This window comes from Equus caballus, chromosome 29 (genome assembly GCF_041296265.1).
Source record: "Equus caballus isolate H_3958 breed thoroughbred chromosome 29, TB-T2T, whole genome shotgun sequence".
In the NCBI taxonomy this organism is placed as follows: Eukaryota; Metazoa; Chordata; class Mammalia; order Perissodactyla; family Equidae; genus Equus; species Equus caballus.
The window spans coordinates 26,478,997-26,501,791 of NC_091712.1; the positions used below are offsets into that span (position 1 = coordinate 26,478,997).

General features: G+C 36.3%; 1 protein-coding gene across 10 annotated transcripts in view; it reads left to right on the forward strand.

The window, feature by feature from the left end:
* NEBL (nebulette) overlaps window positions 1-22,795 on the forward strand; it is a 333,764-nt gene that overhangs the window by 248,590 nt on the left and 62,379 nt on the right. For 6 of the 10 annotated variants that reach the window (XM_070255116.1, XM_001496364.5, XM_014737063.3 and 3 more), the window contains 6 exons: window positions 1,422-1,523; window positions 2,488-2,589; window positions 14,036-14,149; window positions 16,015-16,116; window positions 20,240-20,344; window positions 22,071-22,178. The exons of 2 other annotated variants lie outside the window; for them this stretch is intronic. In XM_070255116.1, the coding sequence (XP_070111217.1) occupies window positions 1,422-1,523; window positions 2,488-2,589; window positions 14,036-14,149; window positions 16,015-16,116; window positions 20,240-20,344; window positions 22,071-22,178 (633 nt within the window). The remainder of the gene's footprint in view (window positions 1-1,421; window positions 1,524-2,487; window positions 2,590-14,035; window positions 14,150-16,014; window positions 16,117-20,239; window positions 20,345-22,070; window positions 22,179-22,795) is intronic. 2 more of the 10 variants (XM_014737062.3, XM_070255119.1) reach the window with 1 other exon arrangement.

Consider the following 22,795-nt stretch of genomic DNA (forward strand, 5'->3'; position numbering starts at 1 on the left):
GTTTTCATATCAATGTAGTAACTTAGAAACAGTTGTGTAGGTGGGTAATAATTTGGGTTTGTTGTCACCTGAGAGTTGGTTTTTGTTTACACAGCTTGTGTTTAACAGTGTAGGCTGAGGTTGACTGGCCATCATTTGTGGATGAGTGTGTTGCTTTTTGAAACCAATGAAATTGGCTTATTTTAAATCCTTAAAGATTTTAAATTCACCCAACAAAGTAATGAATTTTCATCTTATTTTTATGCGGTTTTTTTGCTACCTATATGCACAAAACCTGCCTGACATTACTTGTTAAGGTAATTTATGAAATAATCTATGAAAATAGATATATTGAAGAAAACAGATGTTCTTGCTGAAATGATACTAATTGTATTTAAGCTGCGTTCACTTGTCAGACAGATCCATGATTACAAACATAGTTTTAAAAATAGTCTTGGTGGTGAGGCAAATGCAAGCTCTTAAAAGAGTAAATAGAAATGTATATAAATGTTTCATTGAAATAAAGTAATATAACCCATAGGGAGCCTATTGAAGCATCGTCATTTCTTGCACTTGATATTATTTTTGAAAGTAAGAAAGTACAAATGTTTTTTAATGCTGCAAAGTTGAAAGGAAAATAACAAGATACGATTGCTATTATCTAGAAGACTTATTCTTAGCGGTCAACTGGGGAGTTCAGTAAAATGCAGATTCTTGAGGGTTGGGGATGGACCCCAATTATATATCTCTCTCTCTATTTTTTCTTCTCCTCTTTATATCTCTATTTTCCATACTTTGGTTTCATTGTGTCTAATATACATTCAGAGGAAGATTATTCCTTAATATAATTGCTTTTATTTTTGGAGGATCAAGTTGTTGCAATGATATTTACTAGATAATAAAATTCTCAGTACCCACGACTAGGCCGCCCAGACATGGGTCAGTAAAGGGAGAGAAGGGTGTGGTAGGGAGGGTGATAGCTGGAGAGTTTCTCAGCTCAAACACCCTCACCCCCGGAAGTGCTTTTCTCTATTTGTGTGCTGGGGCTTATCCTATATCCACTGGGGATAGAGACTGTGCAATGGGCAAGTTAAAGCCCCTGATGAGGATATTCTGTATGCATATATACACATATCTACTTACACACAACAACATGCTTGTGAGGGTGATGTATGTAAAATCCTTTAAGATTGTTTTTTTGCTGAGATCTTGGTCTCATATTTCTTATGTTGTATAAATTCACTTTATATGCCATATTGTTCATGAGGCATAGGTATAGTAAAAAGAGAATATATTTATCCAAATAAGTGTTGCACATGAAAAAAAGTATGGTTAGTGGGCTCTCTACATGATTATGGCAAGGATGAGTAATGCTAGTAGTTATATGAAATTACTAATTTCTTCTTTTCCTTTTTGTCAATCAAAACGGTCTCTTTGATCAGATTTCTTATAGAAAAGATGTGCAGGACAGCCACATGTATAGTGCGGAGCTCGACAGACCAGACATCAAGATGGCGATGCAGATCTCCAAGATCATAAGCAATGTAATCCCTCTTTCCTATCTTGAGCAGAAATGATTTCCTCTTTTTGCAGAAGACAAAGCCTGGCTTTGGTAGTTGGATGGTTAATTCAATTAGTGAAATTATTCAATCTGAATTAATGACATCTCAGTTATTTTATCTGGATTATTCATTTGGTTATGTAAACTATTCAGGGATATGCCCAAACTCAACTTGACTATGGCTAGTGTTATACTTTTAGAGAAATAAGTACTGTTTGGGTATAACATTCAAATGTCTCAACCTGAAAGTCAAGGTTGTTAGTCATCTTGGTCCCGTATTCTCTCTCACCTTACCCTGTCCCAAAGAACTTCACTGGGCCTTGTTCCCATCTTGTTGCTGTTAATTGTGCAGATTCTCTTCTGCCAACGTTTACCCTTGTACATTTCCTCACATCATGACTGTTTCTTATCTTCTCTAAGGCATCCTCCTTGATGAACGCCATTTCACTTAAACATGCCTAAAACTCTGGTTAAAGATGATGACTTAAACCAAATGTTAGAATGACATAGGCTACACTCACTTTAAAAATCAATAACTGTTTACCAAATTAAACTGCATGCTAACCAAAGAGAGTTAGTTCAGTTCCTGAGATTAAACAAAGCCATAAAATCCATCTGTCTGTAGAATGCAGGGTCTCAATTATCCAGAAATTTCTCCTAACTTTTTTTTTATGTATTGTGTTTATATGTAAGCATAATAGTGATGATGACTGGATATGTAGACTCAAACTTAGTAGTTATTTTATTACAAAAAAGTTGAATTTATTTAAATAACCGCTCTATAAAATCAATTCCTGCTTTAACAGTCAGCATTTCAGTACATGATGAATTGTAAGGATTATTTTTTATGGACTGAGAGTCTATTATATTTTATTTTTGGCTAATGTCAATGTAATTCTTCATTGGAAAGTAGAAATATTTAACCTTCTCTTATTTATTCATTTTAGGCAGACTACAAGAAAGGGCAAGGAGTCATGAATAAGGAGCCTGCTGTGATTGGAAGACCAGATTTTGAACATGCTATGGAAGCTTCTAAACTTTCTAGTCAAGTAAGAATCTAGTGAGGACTCTACAATGATTTTATTCAGAGATTTTGTTTCTATCAGCACTGGAAAATATTTCATTTTAGATAATATCTTTAATTGCAAGAATATGCAAAGATAATGTATCTGAAACCATTTCAGATGGGACTGCAATAATTATAAATTTCAGTAAGGGATAAAATAAGTCCAACTGTTTTAAGTATAAAACAATTTCTTTTTTCTTGGCTCAAATCCTAACCGTTTTCATTGAGTGTAGCCATGTTGTCACATTTCCTAAGATTTCTAGAATTCAGCAATAATCATATCAATTAGGTTAGATGAATAATTAGATTTCTATCTATGCACACACATGTACACAGTTTTTAACTTGGTAATAAAAATATCAATTTTCTCACCTTTTAAATGTTTTATTTTAATCACTAAATAAAAAAGAGATGATGTAAATGAAGAAAACTTTGAAATCTTAATGAAGAACCATAAAACAAGATCTGGAAAAGTGTAAAGACATGCCGTGTTTTTGGCTGAAAGTCTCAATAAATAGAAATTTCAGTTCTCCCAAAATTAATATATAAATGTCATGCAACTTCAATTAGAATCCAACAGAGTTTTTTTTTAAGTATGAATAAAGGATCTTAGAGTTTGGATGGAAAGGAAATACTTGAGAATAGCCTTTAAAAGTATGAAAGTGAAGACCAGTGAAAGAGAACTTAAGTTATGAGTTACCAAAACATAATATAAAACCACTGAAATTAAACCAATATGGGATTGGTACAGTAAGAGATAAAGTAATCAGAAGGATAGCATAGGGAATCCTGAAATAGATTCCAATATGTATAAGAATTTAATATATGATAAAAGTGTTGGGTCAAGTCAGTGGGAGAAAGTTGGATTAGTTAATAAATGGTGCTGACATAACTGGCCATCCATCAGGGTAAAAATAAAATTGGACCTGAATCTTAAACCATATACAAAATGAATTCCAGATGGATTAAAGATGTGAATGTAAACAATAAAATAATTTAAAAATCTTAAAAGAAAATCCAGGAGACTGTATATACCACATAGGAATAACAGTTGTTCTTAAACAAAACCGGAGATCCAGAAACTATAAAAGAAGTGTTTGACATACTTGACTATATAAAAATTAAGAACTCTTTCAAAGGAAAAAGATAACATTCGCAAAGTCAACAATAATGATATCAAACAGTAATTTTTATAGGTTTATAGGGTTTCAACTTTGAAAATACCCACTTCTCAAGTTGCAAACGTCTTAATTGAATTGTATTTCAAAATGGAGGCATGTAAACGAGGAAAACTATAAAATCTAACTGAAGAACATAAACTAATATCTGAACAAATGCTTCTCTGCTTTTGACGCAGGAGTCTTAATACTCAATCTCATAGAAATATTGATTGTTCCAAAATTAATTTTAAAAATTCCATGTGATTCCACTAGAATACAAACAGGCTTTTAAAACATTTGAAGAAAATTAAATATTTAAATAAATAAGTTAGAGTTTATATGGAGAAGGATGCATCTGAGAATAGTTTTCAAATATAAAAAGAAGAGCAGTGGTCTTCAAATATTTGGAAAAATATCTGTAATGCATATGATGGGAACATTTTAACATCTAGAATATGCAAAAGTACTGTCATATTGAAAAGAAAAAGACTAACAGCCTAGTAGAAAAATGAGCAAAGGAGGGGAAGGGACGGTTTACAGAAGATCAAATATATTAGCCAATAAACATTTTAGAAGATGCTCAAAGTTGTTAGCAGAAAGGGAATTGCCAATGAAGCATTTACACCCATCATGCTCTGTGAGTGTGGAGGAGAAGGAAGTCAGCGGGGGCTGTGTAGTTAGAAAGGTTTTGTGTAGGAGGTAGATTTGAGCTAAGCCGGATCTAAAGGGAGAGAAAGCTCTGCTCAGGGGAAGGGCCCAGATAAAGGTTTCGAAAGTGCAGGCAGAGGCTCCCAGTGAGGAGATGTGGGTTGTAAACATACATGGGAATTTGGGAGGAATTTCGATGCTGTGTGGTGATAAACGGGTCAGTGTTGTTTTCCTTTAGACTATAGGCCAGACTTACAGAGCAGAGTAGGTATAATGTGTTCTAGAAAAGAAAAGGTATAAAAGAAAAAGTGATTTTGGAATGTAGTAACAGGGAGCATTTTAGAGCTGAATTCAGAAAAGGAGTCATCGATACTAACTTCTCACCATTTTAACTGTAGTCTCTCAAGTTGTCTCCACTTTCAGGTAAGAAATGAGTTATCATGGAAAACTTTGAGCCAAGGGGCATTGTGAAGAAAATGCTTTTGAGGAAAGTTAATGTGGCAACGCTGTGCAGGAAGGCTGTCAGGACAAGAGGGGCAAGTCCCAGAGGCCAGCTGGGATGTTCCTGTCATGGTTCACTCAGAGAGTGCTCAGAACTTGTAGAGACTAGCTGGCCGTGGGGGTGAAAATGAGAAGAGAGAGGGGTAAATGAGAGACTCCTGAATGTAAGTGTGCCTCGTGCTGTTTTACAGTTTCTAAGGCACTTTCACTTATAAAACAACTTTTCTAAGTGTTTTCTAAGGCTGCTAAGAGATTGGGGACTCGTCTGAGGGACCTTCTCCTCGGTGGGCTGAGAAGGGCTGTGACTCCAAGCTCTTCTCATTCCAGATAACGCTCGTGGAAGAGGCAGGGCGTACTGGCACACCCATGGCAATGATGCTGGTGTCTTTAGACTTCCAGCATGGCTACCTGACTTCTTATGATTCAGCCTTTTCTGGAGGCAAAGATTTCCCATCAGTCATATAGGAGAAGCAGCAGATTCTAGAAAAGCAGTATGGTTCCGCTGAGAGGTTAGGGGTCTGGAGCAGGGCTGCCCAAGTTAAACTCTTGGTTCTGCCACTTGCTAGTTGAGTGACCTTGGACAAATTACTTCATTTCTTTCTGCAGTTTCCTCGTCTGTAAAATGGGTTGACAGAAATACCTACTTTTTCGGGTTGTTGTGAGGATTCAATGAATTACTGTGGCTATTCAGAGTAGTTTCATCTCTACATTTTTACATGAATTCACACCCAGAATGAAGCAGGAACAGTAACACTGGCCCTTAGATTCTGGTCTTAAATTCATTCCTTTACAATTTTATTTGAGAGTCCTTAGAAGAAAGTTTTGGTATTTAAGTTTCTTCCTGGTCTGCCTTAGTCTGGAAGCTCTGCTGAAACCTGTCCACCATAGGGGACTCTGCTGGTATTGGAAATACTAGTGGCAGAGCTTTCAGCATCACGGCAACATGCAGCCACCACAGTGTGACACTTCACAGACGGGTGGTGTGGTTCCCTGACTGGAAACGAACTTGGGCCACAGTGATGAGAGCACGGAATCTTAACCTCAAGACCACTAGGGCTATTACCTGGCAGTAACAGATTTAGGCAGATTAAAAAAAAAAAACCCTCAAATCATTTAACAACTGAATGATCAGATACTTAAGCAGATTGTAACTTGCAATTCTATTATATCCATCATCTTTGTTTTCTCATGACATTCTTACTGATCTCCTGGTGTGTAAACCCATCAGAAAAGGGGGAAACTGGGCAGATGAATATATAGGACTCCTGGAATGAATTCGGTGTGTTCTATTTGTAATTTCAGGTGTCTTGGCTAGAAAAAAGGGCAGAAAGTATAGTTGCTTCTTTTCATTGACGACTTGGAAGATCATGTATTCTTTGGCTCCTAAACTAATGACAGATTATGAACACAGGAGCAGTCCAAGGCAAATAGATACATAGAAGGGAAAGGATTTAGGAATGCAAGAAACAGGGAAACTGGGGTCAGGATGCAGGAAGGAAGGAGCAAGATGGCACCAGAAAGATTGTGAGAGAAGGCGCTGACGAGGCCGTGGTAGTGCTGTGTAGTGATAAGACATGCCTGATGAAAAGATGAGAGCAATAAGTGAGCAGGCAGACCCCTCCCATTTTATCTGTAAATTGAGCTCTGTGGAACTGAACCCAGAAAAGGTAATGGAAACACAAACCCTTCCTATGTGAACTGGAACTTTGCTCCCATAATTGTAAAGTTTCTCTTTTTTAAACTTAGAAGGCACATAAAATTATGGTAGAGTAATTAAAAGAAAATCAGTAAAAAAAAAAAAAGTGAAATCTCATCTGCCAAAATAAAGAAAACTGGTGTATTTATGTGTCTCACATGTCAGTGCAGAAGCAAAGTTATCTACTTAAAAAATTCTTCTAAGAGTGGTTAATTTGCTAATCTATTCATATATCATCTTAATTTATTACTTGGAATTTGTCTATGTGATGAATGGAATTCTTTTAGTTTTATTATATCAAGTAAAACTTTTGTATTTATAGTAATTAGTATTTGTTCTAAAATTGCACTTGATATATTGATAAGAATGGATTTTAAACCTAAAAAATACATTTTAGATTGCTGTTAAAGTTTAATAATAAGTATTATCCTTAAATTGTAAGGCATATTAATTGGTTTGGAGCATCACGCATTCTGCCTTCCTGGAAAACACTCTCCTCACCGACGTCCTTATACCAAGTACTGGCTTAAATGTCATGTCCTTGACTTGCCAATTTAAATTGTATTGCTCTCCTCCCCTTTATTTTCTGTTCTTTTCCTTTATCGTTCTTAACACAATTTGTAGTAGTCATATATATGTATCTGTGTGCTTTAAATATCTATTTCACTTCCTGCACAGCTGGCTCCATGGGACAGGGTTTATATGCATTTAATCCACTATTGTAGAATGGCACATTTTAGGCTTTCAATAAATATATACAGACTGATTAAACAAACTTCTCTAGCCCCTTCACATTGGTGCAAAGTCAGTAAGATATTATTTTCTTATTAAAATAAGCACAGAGATATTATTTTGTGTAAAATTCAGTCTTAAAAATATTACTGATTTTATAGTGAGTTCTACATAAAAATCTGGTGGTGCTATCTTCCCCGACAGCTTTTTGTTCAGTTTCATCCAAAATTGGAGGGACTTTATGCCCATAGTTATGTGGCATTGTGTTGTTTGTTTACTTTTCATTTTTGCTAATAATTAAGGTACGCTTATCGCATTTTCCATTTCTTTCCTAATGTTTGTTCCTTGGCTATGATAAAAAGCTTTCATTCAGCGTCTATTTTTTTCTGCTTTTTCTGGCTCTTCGTGAATCTGGGCCACAGGTGATGCTGTGAAGCCCAGCACCACTCATTGTGAAAGCTCTGAACTACTGAGTTTAGAAGTCAAGCTTCGGAGCATTGAAACTCTGCCCTGTCTGGATGCAGTTATGAGGAGCGAGTTTAAGTTATATCATTGTAGTTTAACAGTTCCAGTATTTTCTCCAAATGTGAGCCTCGGAAAGTCCTGCTAAGGCTGTTAAAATTCTTTATAAAACTTAGGAGTTTGATCCTATATTACCTCTATTTTAGAAGAGTTTGTAGATATCAGGACCGGTAGATATGATATTCGTAATGTAAATGAATTAGGCATAGTCATAAGTAACTTTTCATTTGTTTCCACAGTAATTGGTTTAGGCGTAGGGGTAACATTGTATCTCAAAACCATAGCAAGTCACCCAACACCTATCTCTCCCCTTCTCAGATAGTCTTAAAACTGGAAGGGAGATAGGTTTGTTCCCTGGTTGAGTTCCCGGTTACAGTCAAGGGAAAGTGTTGCCTCGGGAGATGAGCGTGTGCATGAGTCGGTAGACACTCAGATGTGTGAAGTATGGGTTGAACATAAGATAGAACGTTGGGTGTGTATGTGAAGTTAGTGAGTGAACCAGTCAGAAGGTGAGCAATGGGACCCATTGAAACCATTTAGCTATTTTCTTGGTTCATGTACGTGCAAGACCTTATAGCAAGAGGTTAGAAACACTTGAGTGTCAGCATTTGGTAAACATATTTTTTTATATAATGCAGTTATTTTACTTGGTGGTTAATTAATGAGGGAAACTCTTGCATTTTTGTTCCTTAGGCATCTTTGGATCAAATCATGCAGAGTCCTGGAGGTTAGAATGAGATAGATTTCACAACATTTTGCTTATTATTACATTCATTATAAGGATATGAATGACAGATTTACTTGAAATAATTAATCTCACTCTACAGAAATAACCTGGAAAGGTTAGAAAGCATTTTAAAATTCACATTTAAAGCTCTATAGTTCAATGCACTTCAGTGGTAGAAATCTTCAAAAGTAAAGTTCTCATCAAAATCTATTACAAGGCTGTTGCAGAATTTGAAGACATCATGGAAGTTACCTAGTCCTGCTTTCCAGTGAGAGAATCCTTTCTCAATGTTATCCATGCACTTACTCGTTCAAATGAAACAGTTACTGAACCAGATATTCATTCTAGACACTGTGCCTGGGGCCAGATTTTCAAGGGTGAACAGGACAGGTACAGCCCCTGCCTTTACCAAAATTACAGTCTAATGGGTAAGACCCCCCAGCACAGACAGTTTTGCAAAAAATTACAGCAAGCTGTGATAAGTAAATTCACACTTAGGACTGGGTGAATTTGGGGTGCTTCAAAAATACATCAGCAGTAAATATTATAGTTTGAAAGGTCAGAAAGAGCTTTCTGGAAGAAGTTACATTTAGGCTAATACCTGTAGGATTTGTGGAAATTACTCAGTTGAGGAGGTAGGGGGCAGTAGTTTGAGCAGGAAAGTAGAAGATGGTTCTGTTGGTGGACAGCTCAGCTGGGAGAAAATTTCCGTTATAATAAGCAGAAATCTTGTCGGCTACAACTTCCACCCATCAGTTACTAACTTGACCTTTCGCAGCAGAACAAATGCTATTTTTCTGTTTTTTTTCAAATATTTGAACACAGTTACCACCTGATTCCTAAATCTTTTCAGTACAGCACTCTACAGCACAGTGACTGATGCAGAGTATGCATTAAATAAATATTTCTTAAATGAATGAAAGTCCAGCAGGAACCATAAAGTTCAATACAGATGCAATACAATATTATTATATCTATTGTTTTTCATTTTCTTTTACATTTTTTTCTTCCCGAAAGGGTGTAGTTCAAATCAATTTAACAGTGACTGTGGCGTGTGTGTGTGTGTGTGTGTGTGTGTGTGGACTTGGGGAATTAGAGAAATATTATAGTTCAAACCCTATCTCAGGGTTGGACTTATTCTGTGAATCACAAAAGAGATTTGTTTGCTTATGGTTTTCATCATTAATTTTTGTATTTCTTTAATAAGCATAAATTAAGTGCTGAATCCAGTCTAAGCACAATGCCAAACACTTAGGGATACAAAAGTGAATAGAAATCTCTTCCTTGTGGGAGAGCAGAAATATACAGATAATTCAAATATGTTCAAACCTTGGGAAATAGTCTAATCTAGTATTTCCAGGGGAAACTTACCTTTAATAATAGGTTAGTATTACTATAAGTTTGTTTTTTAAAACATCAGGTGAAAACATCCAGGGTTCTGCTTGTATTGAACTATTTAAATTTAATCAATTAGTGCAGCTGTGCAATGCTAGCTTGCATCAAGTTTTCTTCCCGTTGTTTATATTCTCCAATCTCAGGCACCATGAGTGTCTTAGTTACGTATTAGCTAAATGGCAAAAATAGGTTATATCACCTCTGAGCATGGAGAGCCCATCGTCCTATTTTGCATACCCTGTAGTTCCCAGCACAATTTCACTAGGAGCAGAGGCAACATGTAGGGAGGTGACACTTGGAGATTAACCTGACACATTCTCATCTGTTACTAAACCTGGCGCTTGCTCTTCCCAAGGCAAGACATATTTCTGCAAAGCTATAATCAATTGACATTGTAATGATCTCTTCCTTCCTCTACTCATTAAACACTGAGCCTGTGTTGAGTTCCTGCTATGAGGTAGGATGAGTTCCTACCTGAAGCTGGGAATGCTGACATGACCAAGACACACTCTGTCAAGGCTGGAGTCAGTAATCTCTTCCAAGAGCAAATCTGCTGAAGTTGCAGACATACTTAAGATGACTTCTCAGTGGCTTTAGAATGAAAACCAAGATCCCTGAGGGAGCTGCAAGGTTCACCAGGACCTGGCTGTTCCCAGCTCTCCAGTCTCTCCTTTAATCTCCATCCTCTGGCCACCCTCATTTCTTAAATTCCTGGAATATGCTGTGTGCACCCCTCTCTGGCCTTCCACATGCTTTTCTCTCTGGGGGCATACTTTTTATTAACACCCCGCCACTCATCCCTTCCTTCCCTCTTCCCCTTACTAAGCACACTCCCTTCGGGTCTCAACTTAAATAATATTGTGTTAGTTCCCCAGACTTGAAGATGGTCAGCCACAAAACAGCTCCCGTGGCCTCAATGCCCTTTGTTGTTGCAGCCAGCTCACTATTCAGAGTTTATCTTTGTGCTTAACCCCCACCAGTGACACCTGGATCTGATCGAGTTTGTTTTTTACTGTCATGTTGCCTAACTCAGGAATGGGGACTTAGTGGGCACATGTGCGTAAACACACACACATATTCATATGGACGTGCATATATATATATTAATATATATTATAATATATGTATAGTGGAAGCCTTTTATTCAGACCTGTAGTCAGTCAAATTAAAAAGCTGGTTAAAGCAGGAATCATAAAAATCATACACATACCTTAACATTTTTTAGCACCAAATACATATGTGTACATTTAATTACAGGCCAACATCAGTGATGGGGGTAGATGCAGAAATCCTCAACAAAATATTAACAAATCGAATATAACAACCCATTACAAGGATCGGTCACCAGGGTCAAGTGGGATTTACTCCAGGGATGTGGGGGAGGGTTCAGTATCTGCAAATCAATCAATGTGATATTCACCAACCTTTTGATGTAGCGACAAGGTTTTTTTCTTTGCAAATGAGCCTTTGGTTTGGAGTTTTATGTTGTTTTTCTTGCAGACCATACTCACAATGCATTGTCTATGATTGACATTTTGAAAGACATTTTGCTTAAAGATATGTGTAATCTATATAATCTGAGTTCTAGAACCTTATAGATTATTTACATTCTCCCCCCTACAACTTTTCTGTTGTCCTGACTACCCTTAATTTGATAACAATTTATTTTTAGAAAAATTACCTTCATTGTATCATAGAAAAAACATCATTTTCATAGAAATAACTCCTCTCTTTTTACAGTACATTTGTCAGCGTTCTCAATATTAAATTATGTAATTATAATAAGTATAGTTAGTATAAACAGAATTAGGGGCAAACTCAGTTGACTTTCGACAAGTTGACAACACACCTAACGGGGGCAGTAGGGCTGGACTTACTCTTAAACCACTTTTAAGCATGAACTGTGATTCAATCATATTTGCTTTCAGAAGAGATTACTGACTCCAGCCTTGACGGAGTGTGTCTTGGTCCTGTCAGCATTCCCAGCCTCAGATAGGAACTCATCCTACCTCATAGCAGGAACTCAACACCGGCTTGGTGTTTAATGAGTAGAAGAAGGAAGGAATCATTACAACGTGAATTGATTATAGCTTTGCAGAAATACACATTTCTTTGGGAAGAGCAAATGCCGGGTTTAATAACAAATGAGAATGTGTCAGGTTGATCTCCAAGTGTCACCTCCCTACATGTTGCCTCTGCTCCTAGTGAAATTGTGCTGGGAGCTACAGGGTAAGCAAGATAGGACGATGGGCTCTCCGTGCTCCAAGGTGATAGAAGCTATTTTTGCCACTTGGCTAATATATAACTAAGAGACTCATGGTGCCTGAGGTTGGAGAATAGGAACAATTGAAAGAAAGCTTGATGCAAGCCCATGTTACATAGCAGGATCAGTTGATAGTTAAGTAGCTCCCAGCTGAGAGTGTTCGGGGCCCGGTGGCCATCAGTCAGAACGTTTTACTCAGTGAATGGAGAGTGTTGGTGAATCTGGCTGAGTCAGGAGTGCCATTCAAGTGGAAGTCAGTTAAGAGACTCTACTGTCAGTGTCAAGTGAATACCCGTTAGGCACCAAAAAGCTAGAGAGAGACAAAAGCACAGATTAAAATATCATGAAAAATGCCCTAACAGAGGGGTGTGGAGGGGGCAGAGTGGGGTGGAATTGTGTTTAGGGCAGGACAGGGTTAGGAAACCCTTGCTTTGGTGCCAGTCCCTGTAGAAAGTAGTGAAGGACATCTAAATTTATCCCATTGGTGATGTTGTCTCTGATTTCAAGACATAAAATCATTTTTTTAAAAATCAGAGTTTTGCTTGTTTTAGAGAGGCCTCGCCAATTATTTAGGATAAATGAGATTTTCCTTGAATTTATAAAGCAATGTGAATATCAGAAAGTTGTTATTATCAAATGGAACCACAGCAGAAAATAGTTCCCGTACACTATCTTGAAATATTTTCCAAATATTATATTTCCGCCAAGATTTTCACTAGCTCTCTCCCATAGTTACCAGACGCATGTCCCTGGGGAGATCGTCACCCAATACATACTCGATTAAAACAGATAATGTGAGCCATCCCCAAACATCTTTTTAATAAAAACTTCTTCAGTGCAGAACTTTAAGACGTACGAATAAAGATGCATTATGAGAATGTAGTAAGAAAACAAAATATTGTAAGAATTGTAATATAATAAAAATGTTATAAGAGAACAAAACAGCTCACTTTTGCTTCTGAGGTCTATGCATTCTTTCCTGGTTACAGGAATCAAAGAGGGGTGTGAAATTTGAATAGCTAGTTGTTTTTTGGGTAAAGAACTTGTGTCTATATTCCAATTAATTAACAACATATGTTCACATTTATCTCTACCCATGGAGAAAAATAAAGTTCTACAGGATAAATTGATAATCCTTTTTTTGGTTGTCCTAAGACTACTTTAAAAAGAGAAAAATAATTCAGAGTGAATATTAGAGAGAGTTTTGCTGCTGAATACAACTGTGGAGTTAAAGCAGAGGCATAAAAAATGACATTAAATAGACCCGGGACATTTCAGAAAATGTAATCTCTAAAAATGAATGTTTGAAGAAATGGGAAATGATGAGAAAAACCGTGGTACAAACCATGTCCTGTATTTGGAATAATTCCTTAAGGAAAATTCATATTCAAGTTTGGGGCTGAGAATCCATTTTCTAAATGTGGTAGACTTTAATTCATTTGTGGTCTTAATTTCTAATTGATCATAGATTATAGGAACACAGAAATGGAAACTGACATTTAAAAATCCTGAGATTTTAGCACATAATTCTTGTTAATAGGATTTGACTTCATGCCTAATTGCATTTATGATCAATGTTCAAGTAGAGGTTGTTTTTTTATTAAAAAATTTTTTTATGCCTAATTAAGCTTTATACGGGGGAAAAAATACCAGGAATTTAAATTTTGCTGCCATTTGTTTTTAAAGTAGCTTTTATCTGATCTAATTAAAAACTGAATGTGTTATTTTGAAAGCTTGAAAATAAATGTGCTGTTTAATTTATCCTGTTTTTTTCTTTTATGGCAGATTAAATACAAAGAAAAATTTGATAATGAAATGAAGGATAAGAAACATTGTTACAATCCCCTTGAAAGTGCTTCTTTTAGGCAAAGTCAGCTTGCCAGTGCACTGGCGAGTAATGTAAGTTACTTTGTGCTTCATGACTTGTAATTTATAGAAAATTATTTTCCGTATCTTTTGATTCTTGTTTTCTCAGAATCGGCTGTGTTGTAATTACTGCTACTTAATCAAGATCATGTAATTTACAAGTAATTTTAGTTGAAAACAACTGAAGCATATTTTCCTGAAGCTTTTTTGAGAAAAATGTATTATTGTAATTTACTATTAATGGTTACTGATTACTAATTAGTTAATAAGGAAGAACAGTATTGCTAATAAAACTATTATATCTGATCAAGGGTGGAAATACATTACAGAGATTTGTAGAAATGTAGTGTGTAGTATCATAAATTAGTGGTTATGACAATAGTTAACTCATGTAATTATGCCCACGCAATTGGGCTTATTATAAAGTACTACCTGGTACGTGGTAGTTTATCATAAAGAAATTGTCAGGAATTGTCCTTGTAATGGCTTACGATTTCTTTTTTTTTTCCCCCTGAGGAAGATTAACCCTGAGCTAACTACTGCCAGTCCTCCTCTTTTTGCTGAGGAAGACTGGCCCTGAGCTAACATCTATGCCCATCTTCCTCTACTTTATATGTGGGACGCCTACCACAGCATAGCGTGCCGAGTGGCTCCATGTCCGCACCCGGGATCCAAACTGGTGAACCCCGGGCCGCCGAGAAGCGGAACATGCGAACTTAACCGCTGTGCCACCGAGCCAGCCCCACGATTTTTTCTTATCCTTTATATCAATGCTGTGAAGTACATTTTCATTTCATGTTTTTAGAAATGATCAAGCTTCAATTTACAAGATGCCTTAAATTTTTATTAGAATTAGGCAGAGTATAAAAATAGAAACATGGAAAAAGATCCATTGCTTTGCTATGGTTGAAGCATGTGGAAAGTTCCTTTTCAAGTGTTAAGGTTAATACGGTTGACCTGTCGCTTTGTTAGAGCATTTCAACCTTTCAACTCCTGTCATATCCTTGAGACTCAGTATATATGACTTTCATTAATGTTTAGAAGGTATGGTTATTGTTAAACTTTTGTTTGTGGCCAGCAATTGAAATGAATTTTTCTGTCTTTCAGGACCACTGGCAATATCAGAATAATTTCTTTTTCTTATTTGATTATTTTTGTATGTGTAAAAATGCAAAGCAAATAGACTTGGAATATACTTAAAGGAACCTAGAGCATAGGGCTGAAACCTCTCAAGGTTTAGAATCAGATTCTCTGAACTTGAATCCTGCTCCACCTCTTAATATTACATCTTCATCTTTCTGTGCCTCAGTTTCCTCATCTGCAAAATGGGGATACGTAGAGTATCTACCTACTAGGGTTGTTGTGGAGATTAAATACTGAATACAGAGAAAAGTGTTTAGAAAAGCGTTTGGCACACAGTAAGTGCTTCATATTTTTTATTATTAAAATTTTATTATTATTATTACTCATATTATATTTCCAAAGCAGTTGGTTAAAAAAAAAAAAGGTCTCTGTGGCAATATGATGAAAACTACCCAAAGCTCTAAAATCGCCAAAAAGCATAATTGAAATACAGTAGTAATTTCTAAAGAGTAAAGTTGCTCTTCTCTTTATTTTTTGAAATCAGAATTTCTGTTAAAATTACTCGATTCTGTTAACGTCACCCTTTCTGAATATGTAAATAAAAGAAATTATCAAAATATTTTCAAGTCCCTAGAAATAACTTTTTCCACTCATTCAGTAGTAAATGAGCACCATCTAGTGGCGACTTGCAAATTCGTCTGACAATTTACCACTAAATAGTCCTTCATGATATGTTAAAAATAATAATGGCCATAATGCAAAAACATAATATTTTCTTCTCCTAGATGGTATTTTGTCCCATGTTGTTTTCATAGGTGAAGTACAAGAAAGACATTCAGACTATGCATGATCCAGTTTCAGATCTCCCAAACTTGTTTTTAGACCATGCTTTGAAAGCCAGCAAAATGCTCAGCGGTGTAAGTGTGATGTTTGATGGCAACTGTAGATGTCGTGTGGCTCCATGGAGCCAGTATGGCTGCCATGCTCATGAGCACATCTGCTTCCTTAGGCGTGCCTGGGCATCACTCTTCCCTCAATAACTAACTCATTGAATAGTACTGGTCTGCTTGCTTAAATCCCACCAAAGCTGTTGCTTTACGAAGGGGTTCTTTCATATCTCCTGCATACAGACTTTCTTGAACGACTACACAGTATCGGTGCCCGCATTCTTTCTGCCTTTCTTCTTCCCCTTTCTTTGTCTGTATTCGATTGAAGCCACTTGAAGGTCAGGCTCTTAAGTCAGGGATCTTTTATTTTATAAAGGCCAGAGCAGAGGGTCTGGTATTTAATTGGCCTCAGTAGCATAAAAAATTGTCTTAGTCTAAATTGTATTTTCTCTGACAATAAATCCTAATGGCATTTACATGGACAGTATACTTTTAGTTTCATGAAGGTTTCCATGTTTTCTTCAATGCAACTGGGAAGGGAGGGGGATTTCTTCATGTGCTGATGAAAATATCTGTGTACACTGCCAAGTGGTCGTTCCATCAGAACTCACTTCCTGGATGCTGTTTCAAACACTCAGTGCCTCTGGACTCTGACTTTGCTGCCTCTCGTAACTGATGACCAGCTGCCCCGTGCCTCCATTTCTCCCACATCTCAGGATGCCCTCATGCTGATGATGAACTCTGACTTTGAACTCAAGCTATTTCTATGCCTATTTTAACAATTGCTCACTCACTCACTCAAAATTATCCAAATTTATTGAATATCTGCTTTGGACCAGGCACAGATCAAATGGAATAGTATGTGGGGCAAGGAATGTGAAAAAGTGAAAATAGTTGTCTTCAGGGGATGTGCATGGATTTAAAAAGATCTGTAGTCAAAACCTGGTTCCCAAACTATTAAATAGTGAGATCCAGCTTCAGTTCAGGTTTGAGTGTTTACACTTGGCTTGGTATGTTGAGACTTCTGTTCATTATTTTATAATCCTCTTTTCCCCACTGTCATGCTTCTTTCAGTGTATTAAGCATGTAAATAATAGATACAGAGATTTTTAAATTAATTAATTAATTAATTTTTGTCACTGGTCCTTGGAGGAAAAGCAGCCCATCATTCTTTCCCGTCTGTCGAGCAGGGAATGAAGGTTAGAGGACAAGTGGCACAAAATTAGACTCAGTTCCAGGACAGTTAATTCACAGCCCTGCCATTTCAATGCGCATCCCTACCCCTCTGCACACGTTCCTCTGTTCCTTAAGTGGCTTGGTTTCTGTTTCACGTTTTCTTCCACGACTCATAGGTATGCTTCTAAAAATCGATGTTTCTAGTTTGAGCCTGCTGCTTTCTTTGCGTTCAGTCTTTGGCGTCCCGTTTCGATCATTGCAGTGACGTTTGCCCTTGCCTGTCCTCCTCCATACTGGGGTTAAATTTCCTAGGAACATGAGGATTCATGTAAATAAGCCAGTAAAAATATCACGGTGGTAACTTAAAAATTTGGTAGGTGGAAGAATGCATGCCACTCATAGGCAGTATTTCTTTTCAAGAATATTGACCTTTATTTTCTATAATGGTGAAAAAAATCATAGTTGAATATAAATTGTTTCTGTCATCTCTTCAGCAGAGAAAACCAACAAAGTCATCTATTACATTTATTTTATATACCATGTATAAAGTTTAAGGCTTCATTCAACTGGTGCTTTTGCCTAGGTTATAGATTTTTTTGCTCCCAGAGAAAAATTGTGACTGAATGATTACTGCATGGGAGAGAAATTTTAAGACTCAAAAAATGTGTTACTCTGAAGTGTCTATTTATTAAAGTTGTACAGTAATACGTTGGCTCAAATTTATTGTACATTATAATTGCCACCTTTTAAATTTTAATGTAAAGAGAATTGGAATTTTGTTGATTTATAAAGGCAACTTAATTTTATTAAAAGATTGAATAAGAGAATGCTCAATAAACAGACCTTCTGCCAAGAATAGTTGTCAGTTTGTTATAAATGGCTGTTTTTAAACCTCTAAATTCTAAATGTCTTTGGTATAAATCATAATTTAAAAAAATTTAATGCATAGTATATAGAGTGAAATTAGTGCCTTATGAGTTTGTGTAGCCATACTAATTAAATTTTTGAGGGAACATTTTCTCCTGAGAAATAGAGCGTTAGTAGCTTTCAGTTTCTTTTATAACTTTGCATAAATTAAAAATGTATATATTGTGTGTTACTCTGTGTAACTCCCACTAGGAGGCAACAGAGACTATTATATAAGGAAAAGCTAATATGGAAAATTCTTTTGCAGATCTTAATTCAAATAGGGTTTTTTTAAGATAGGAGTTTCTGAAATTCTCTGTAACTAAAATAGACCATTGTGGTGGGGACAATATTTATTGGCCTTTTCTCAGTATATATTCATTATTCCAGACATAATATCCTAGGCTTTATTAATTCTGGATTTTAACTCAGTAATTGGATATATCCTAGCTTGTTGCATTCAGTTCATACTTTTATTTATTTATTTTGGTGAGGAAGATTTTCCCTGAGCTAACGTCTGTTGCCAATCTCCCCCTTTTTGCTTGAGGAAGATTTGCCCTGAGCTAACATCTGTACCCATCTTCCTCTATTTTTTGTATGTAGGACGCTGTAACAGCATGGCTTGATGAGCAGTGTCTAGGTCTGCGCCCAGGATCTGAACCCTTAAACCCTGGGCCACCAAAGTGGAGTGCACAAGCTTAACCAGTATGCCCCTGGGCTTGCCCCCAGTTCATAATTATTTTATAAAAAATATATTATAAAATAACTTCTAGTCAAATTATCAAGTCCCTGAGTATACTGTTATCCTTTGAGATTATTATTTTTTTTTAATTGGCAGTGGAGCCAACATTTAGAACTTGTTCTCTTCGCTCAAGATGTCCTATGTGAACATTTTCATGCGCTCCCAAGGGTTGCTCTTCTCCCTTACTGTACTCTGGTCAGAGTTTTGGGAGACACACATGTTAGCTCCCTAATCGACTGAAAGCGCCCCTGGAGACCATTGTTATGTCCCCATGGAACAGCAGTTCTCATGTGCATCCTCCCATCCTTCCCATCCTGGCACTGGGCCTTCTTCCTGGTTCTCTCTCAGGTGGTTGGGGCATCTGCTAAAACCCAAATGTCAGTTTTGTATGGCCAACTCCTTCCTGCTCCCTTTCAAATGCTGCTTATCTCTCCCTCCACTCTATGCAAAATTACTATTTTTACTGAGGCCCTCAGTGCCTAATGAGCAACGAACTTGAGTTTACATCTCTGTAACCTTGAGTCTTTGGGAGTTACCATTTACTTCTAAAAGTCTTTTCCAAATAGGGCAAAGCACCTAAGTGTCCAGTCTCCAATGACAAAAGTCATGAAGCAATTTTTGTCTTATTGCTGCCTGTTGTATCTTGAGCCCTACAGTTGCCAAATTTGGCATCCTTATCCATTCTGGTCTCTTCCAAATTCAGCTTTTTGTCTGTATGTCTAAATAGTAGTCTTAATCCAATTTGTTCATCTTAAAAATTCAATGCGCTGTACCCAGATTCCTCAGTTTCTCTTCCAGGCACCTCCTGGAATTTTCCTAATTTTTAGGAAAATTAGTTGAATTATTTCTCATGCTCTCATTTTCCTTATGACCCCCAATCTTCCTCCTGGCTGGGCTCTTATATACAACTTTTTTTCTTTCCTGCCTCCAGCTTTCCTCTGTTCTTTCTTCTTTTCTGTGCTTCATTCCCGTTCTAAGATAAGGACGGGACAAATCACCTTTTTTATGCCCACCTGGCCTGCCACTGGCTTTTCTGCATCCACTCCCCAGTGTCCTGAGTATCTTTGACGTTGTTTCTACGGCTAATTGTCCTCTGCTTCTGTTGACTGTTTCACATGCTGTTCACACTGAGCACCTAGAGCCGGTCTGTCTTGCAGCCTCGGTTATCTCAGTGTCAGATATCTACACGGCCAGCCGACTGCCCGTGGGAACTTGACAGCAGCTTTGCAGCACTCCTTGGCTTGTATTTTTCAGTTTGCATTCCTAAGTATTCATTGCTCTCATCAGCCTCTTTCATTCTAAATTTATTTTTCACGTTCTCTGTTTTAGCGAGAGTATAGAAAGCTTTTTGAGGAAAACAAAGGAATGTATCATTTCGACGCAGACGCTGCAGAACATCTGCACCATAAAGGCAACGCCACGCTCCAGAGTCAGGTACGCACTGTCCCTGTCTGGACCCTGCAACCACTCAGTGCCGCCGCCTCCGCTGAAAACGTTTGGCTGCGGAAATGAACGTACATCCTGAGAAAGTAAACGTTGCTTCGGAGAATCTCAAACACTGTTTTCTTCTATATTTGTTGGGTGGGGGAAGCTTGAACTACGTTTCAGTATAAAGGCATTTTATAACATAAGTTAATTTACGCAATTTAAAACTTAAGAGTAGATGAATTAATTAAATGATGAAATCTCTTGATGATTTCCATTTTTATAGTGTACTGATTTGTCATTTTGAGCTGCAAAATTAATTTTCCAAGTGCAAAGTTTATTATAATTTCTCAATTATAAGTGTTATTAAAAAGGGAAAATTATCTTACCAGTATATTCTAAATTAATGTGTCCTTTATGAAATCCTATGTACTCCCTGAAAGAAGTTTTAAAAAAATCTTCCTTGAACATTTTAAAGTTGATATCTATTGTTTTTCGTTCAGAGTTTCCATAGTTGCAAAAGATGTCATTTCCAGCATTTGTTAAGATAAAATTTTCTATCACTCTTTTAAAGGTATCCTGTGGAACATAAATTCCATAATAATTTGAAACCTTTTATTTATTTAAAAAATATACAAACCAACTCTCCTTTAAGGTTTGGAAATGTACATTTTTTTTTCTTTTTGAATTCTTATTTTTTTGAAATTCTTTGAATTTCATTTTCCTACGAGATTTTATCCTAATGTAGTATGTTATTATACTTCACTTTCCTTGATCACTCTATAATACTTCTCTGAAACAAAAATATGCCTGCAAATAAAAATTTTAAAATCGTTATATTTTCTGCCACCATGATGTTCTAAATATTGAAAATTTTCTTTTGCATCTATCATTACAGTTATTATTATATAACTTAAGAAACAATTTCATAAATAATTACTTAACAAGAATTTTGATGAAAATACATTTCTGAATGAGATGAATCATGATCAAAACTTTTCTATGAATTTAATTTAAAAAGATCTATTGCTAAAAAAGCCAATGGCTCTGACAGCTTACATTTAATTTTAGTTTTTGTTACTAGGAGATAGAAAATATTGATCATTTTATAAACTGAAATAAGATGAGGATTGGTTGTACTGGAAATAAATAATTCATGATACAATATTATTAAATAATGCATAGTGAAACTGAAAGGAATCACATAAAAGCTCTGTGTGTGTTTTATTCAATGTCTATGGAAAAATTCAGCAATCCCAGAATCCTCCCTTTGACAGAAAGATAGAAAAATCACACCTATGTTTTCCTTCTTATTCATTGTTTACTGATAGACACTCAAAGCTATCACAAGGATCTCTTTCTCTCTTTTCTCTCATTCTCTCTCCCTCTCTCTCTCTCTTTATACCCACATATATGTGTATACTATATGTGTATACGTATGTAACTCCATACATATGATACATATCTATATATCCCAGCTATTTAAGTACTTGATACAAGTCCTGGAACTACATTATTTAGTAGTTCTAAATTATTTTTATTCCTTAAAAAATTTTGTTATCTGTTTACTTTCATCTATGTCGTTAACCACAGAGAACCCAGTGATCAACTTAGCCAGAATAATGTGACTTTAGAAAATAGGATGATTCATTCTGGACATATATTTATTTTCCTTTGCTCTATTTGTAGAAGGGCTTGTGAGCTTTACATGCCTCTTATACTTTTTTCAATGAAGGTTAAGTACAAAGAAGAATATGAGAAAAATAAGGGGAAATCCATGCTTGAATTTGTTGAGACACCATCATATCAGGCTTCAAAGGAAGCTCAGAAGATGCAGAGTGAGGTGAGTCCTTTTGATTTGTTATCAACTGTTTAATGTATATTTGATGTTTTATCATTTGAAAGGAACTAGTAAAGGGGTTCAGAATGTTTAGCGGGTCTACAAGAAAGCATGCTGCATGGGAAGACCCCAGGAATCTGTGTTCTAGATCTGGGCGTCTTGTCTGGGTCGCTGGGACTCTCTGGTTCTTAGTTATTCCCATTTGGCCAAGATGGCTATAAGGCCAGGTAAGCTCTTCATGTCCTTCTCAGCTCTCACATTCTGCGATTATAACATTGATTCTTTCAGATTGTGTCCATGTGAAACTATGATGAGTAGAAAAAAATGAAAAGAAAATGAAGAGCTGGATGCTTTATTTACCTTTTTTTCCTGATGACGTTAGAACTAACATTTATTAAATACTCTGTGCTAAGTAATATGCTAAAGCTTTATATCTATCAGCCCATTTAATCCTCTCAAGGTAATGATGCTAGGTAGGTATTATCCGCAGATGGATAGTGCATCCATAAAATTGTCTTAACCTAAAATTTTATCTAAAATCCACTAAATACCAAAGTTTTAGGACCTGGTCAAAGTCATGAATGATTCTCTTTTCTCTGTTAGCTTATTTAATTGATTCC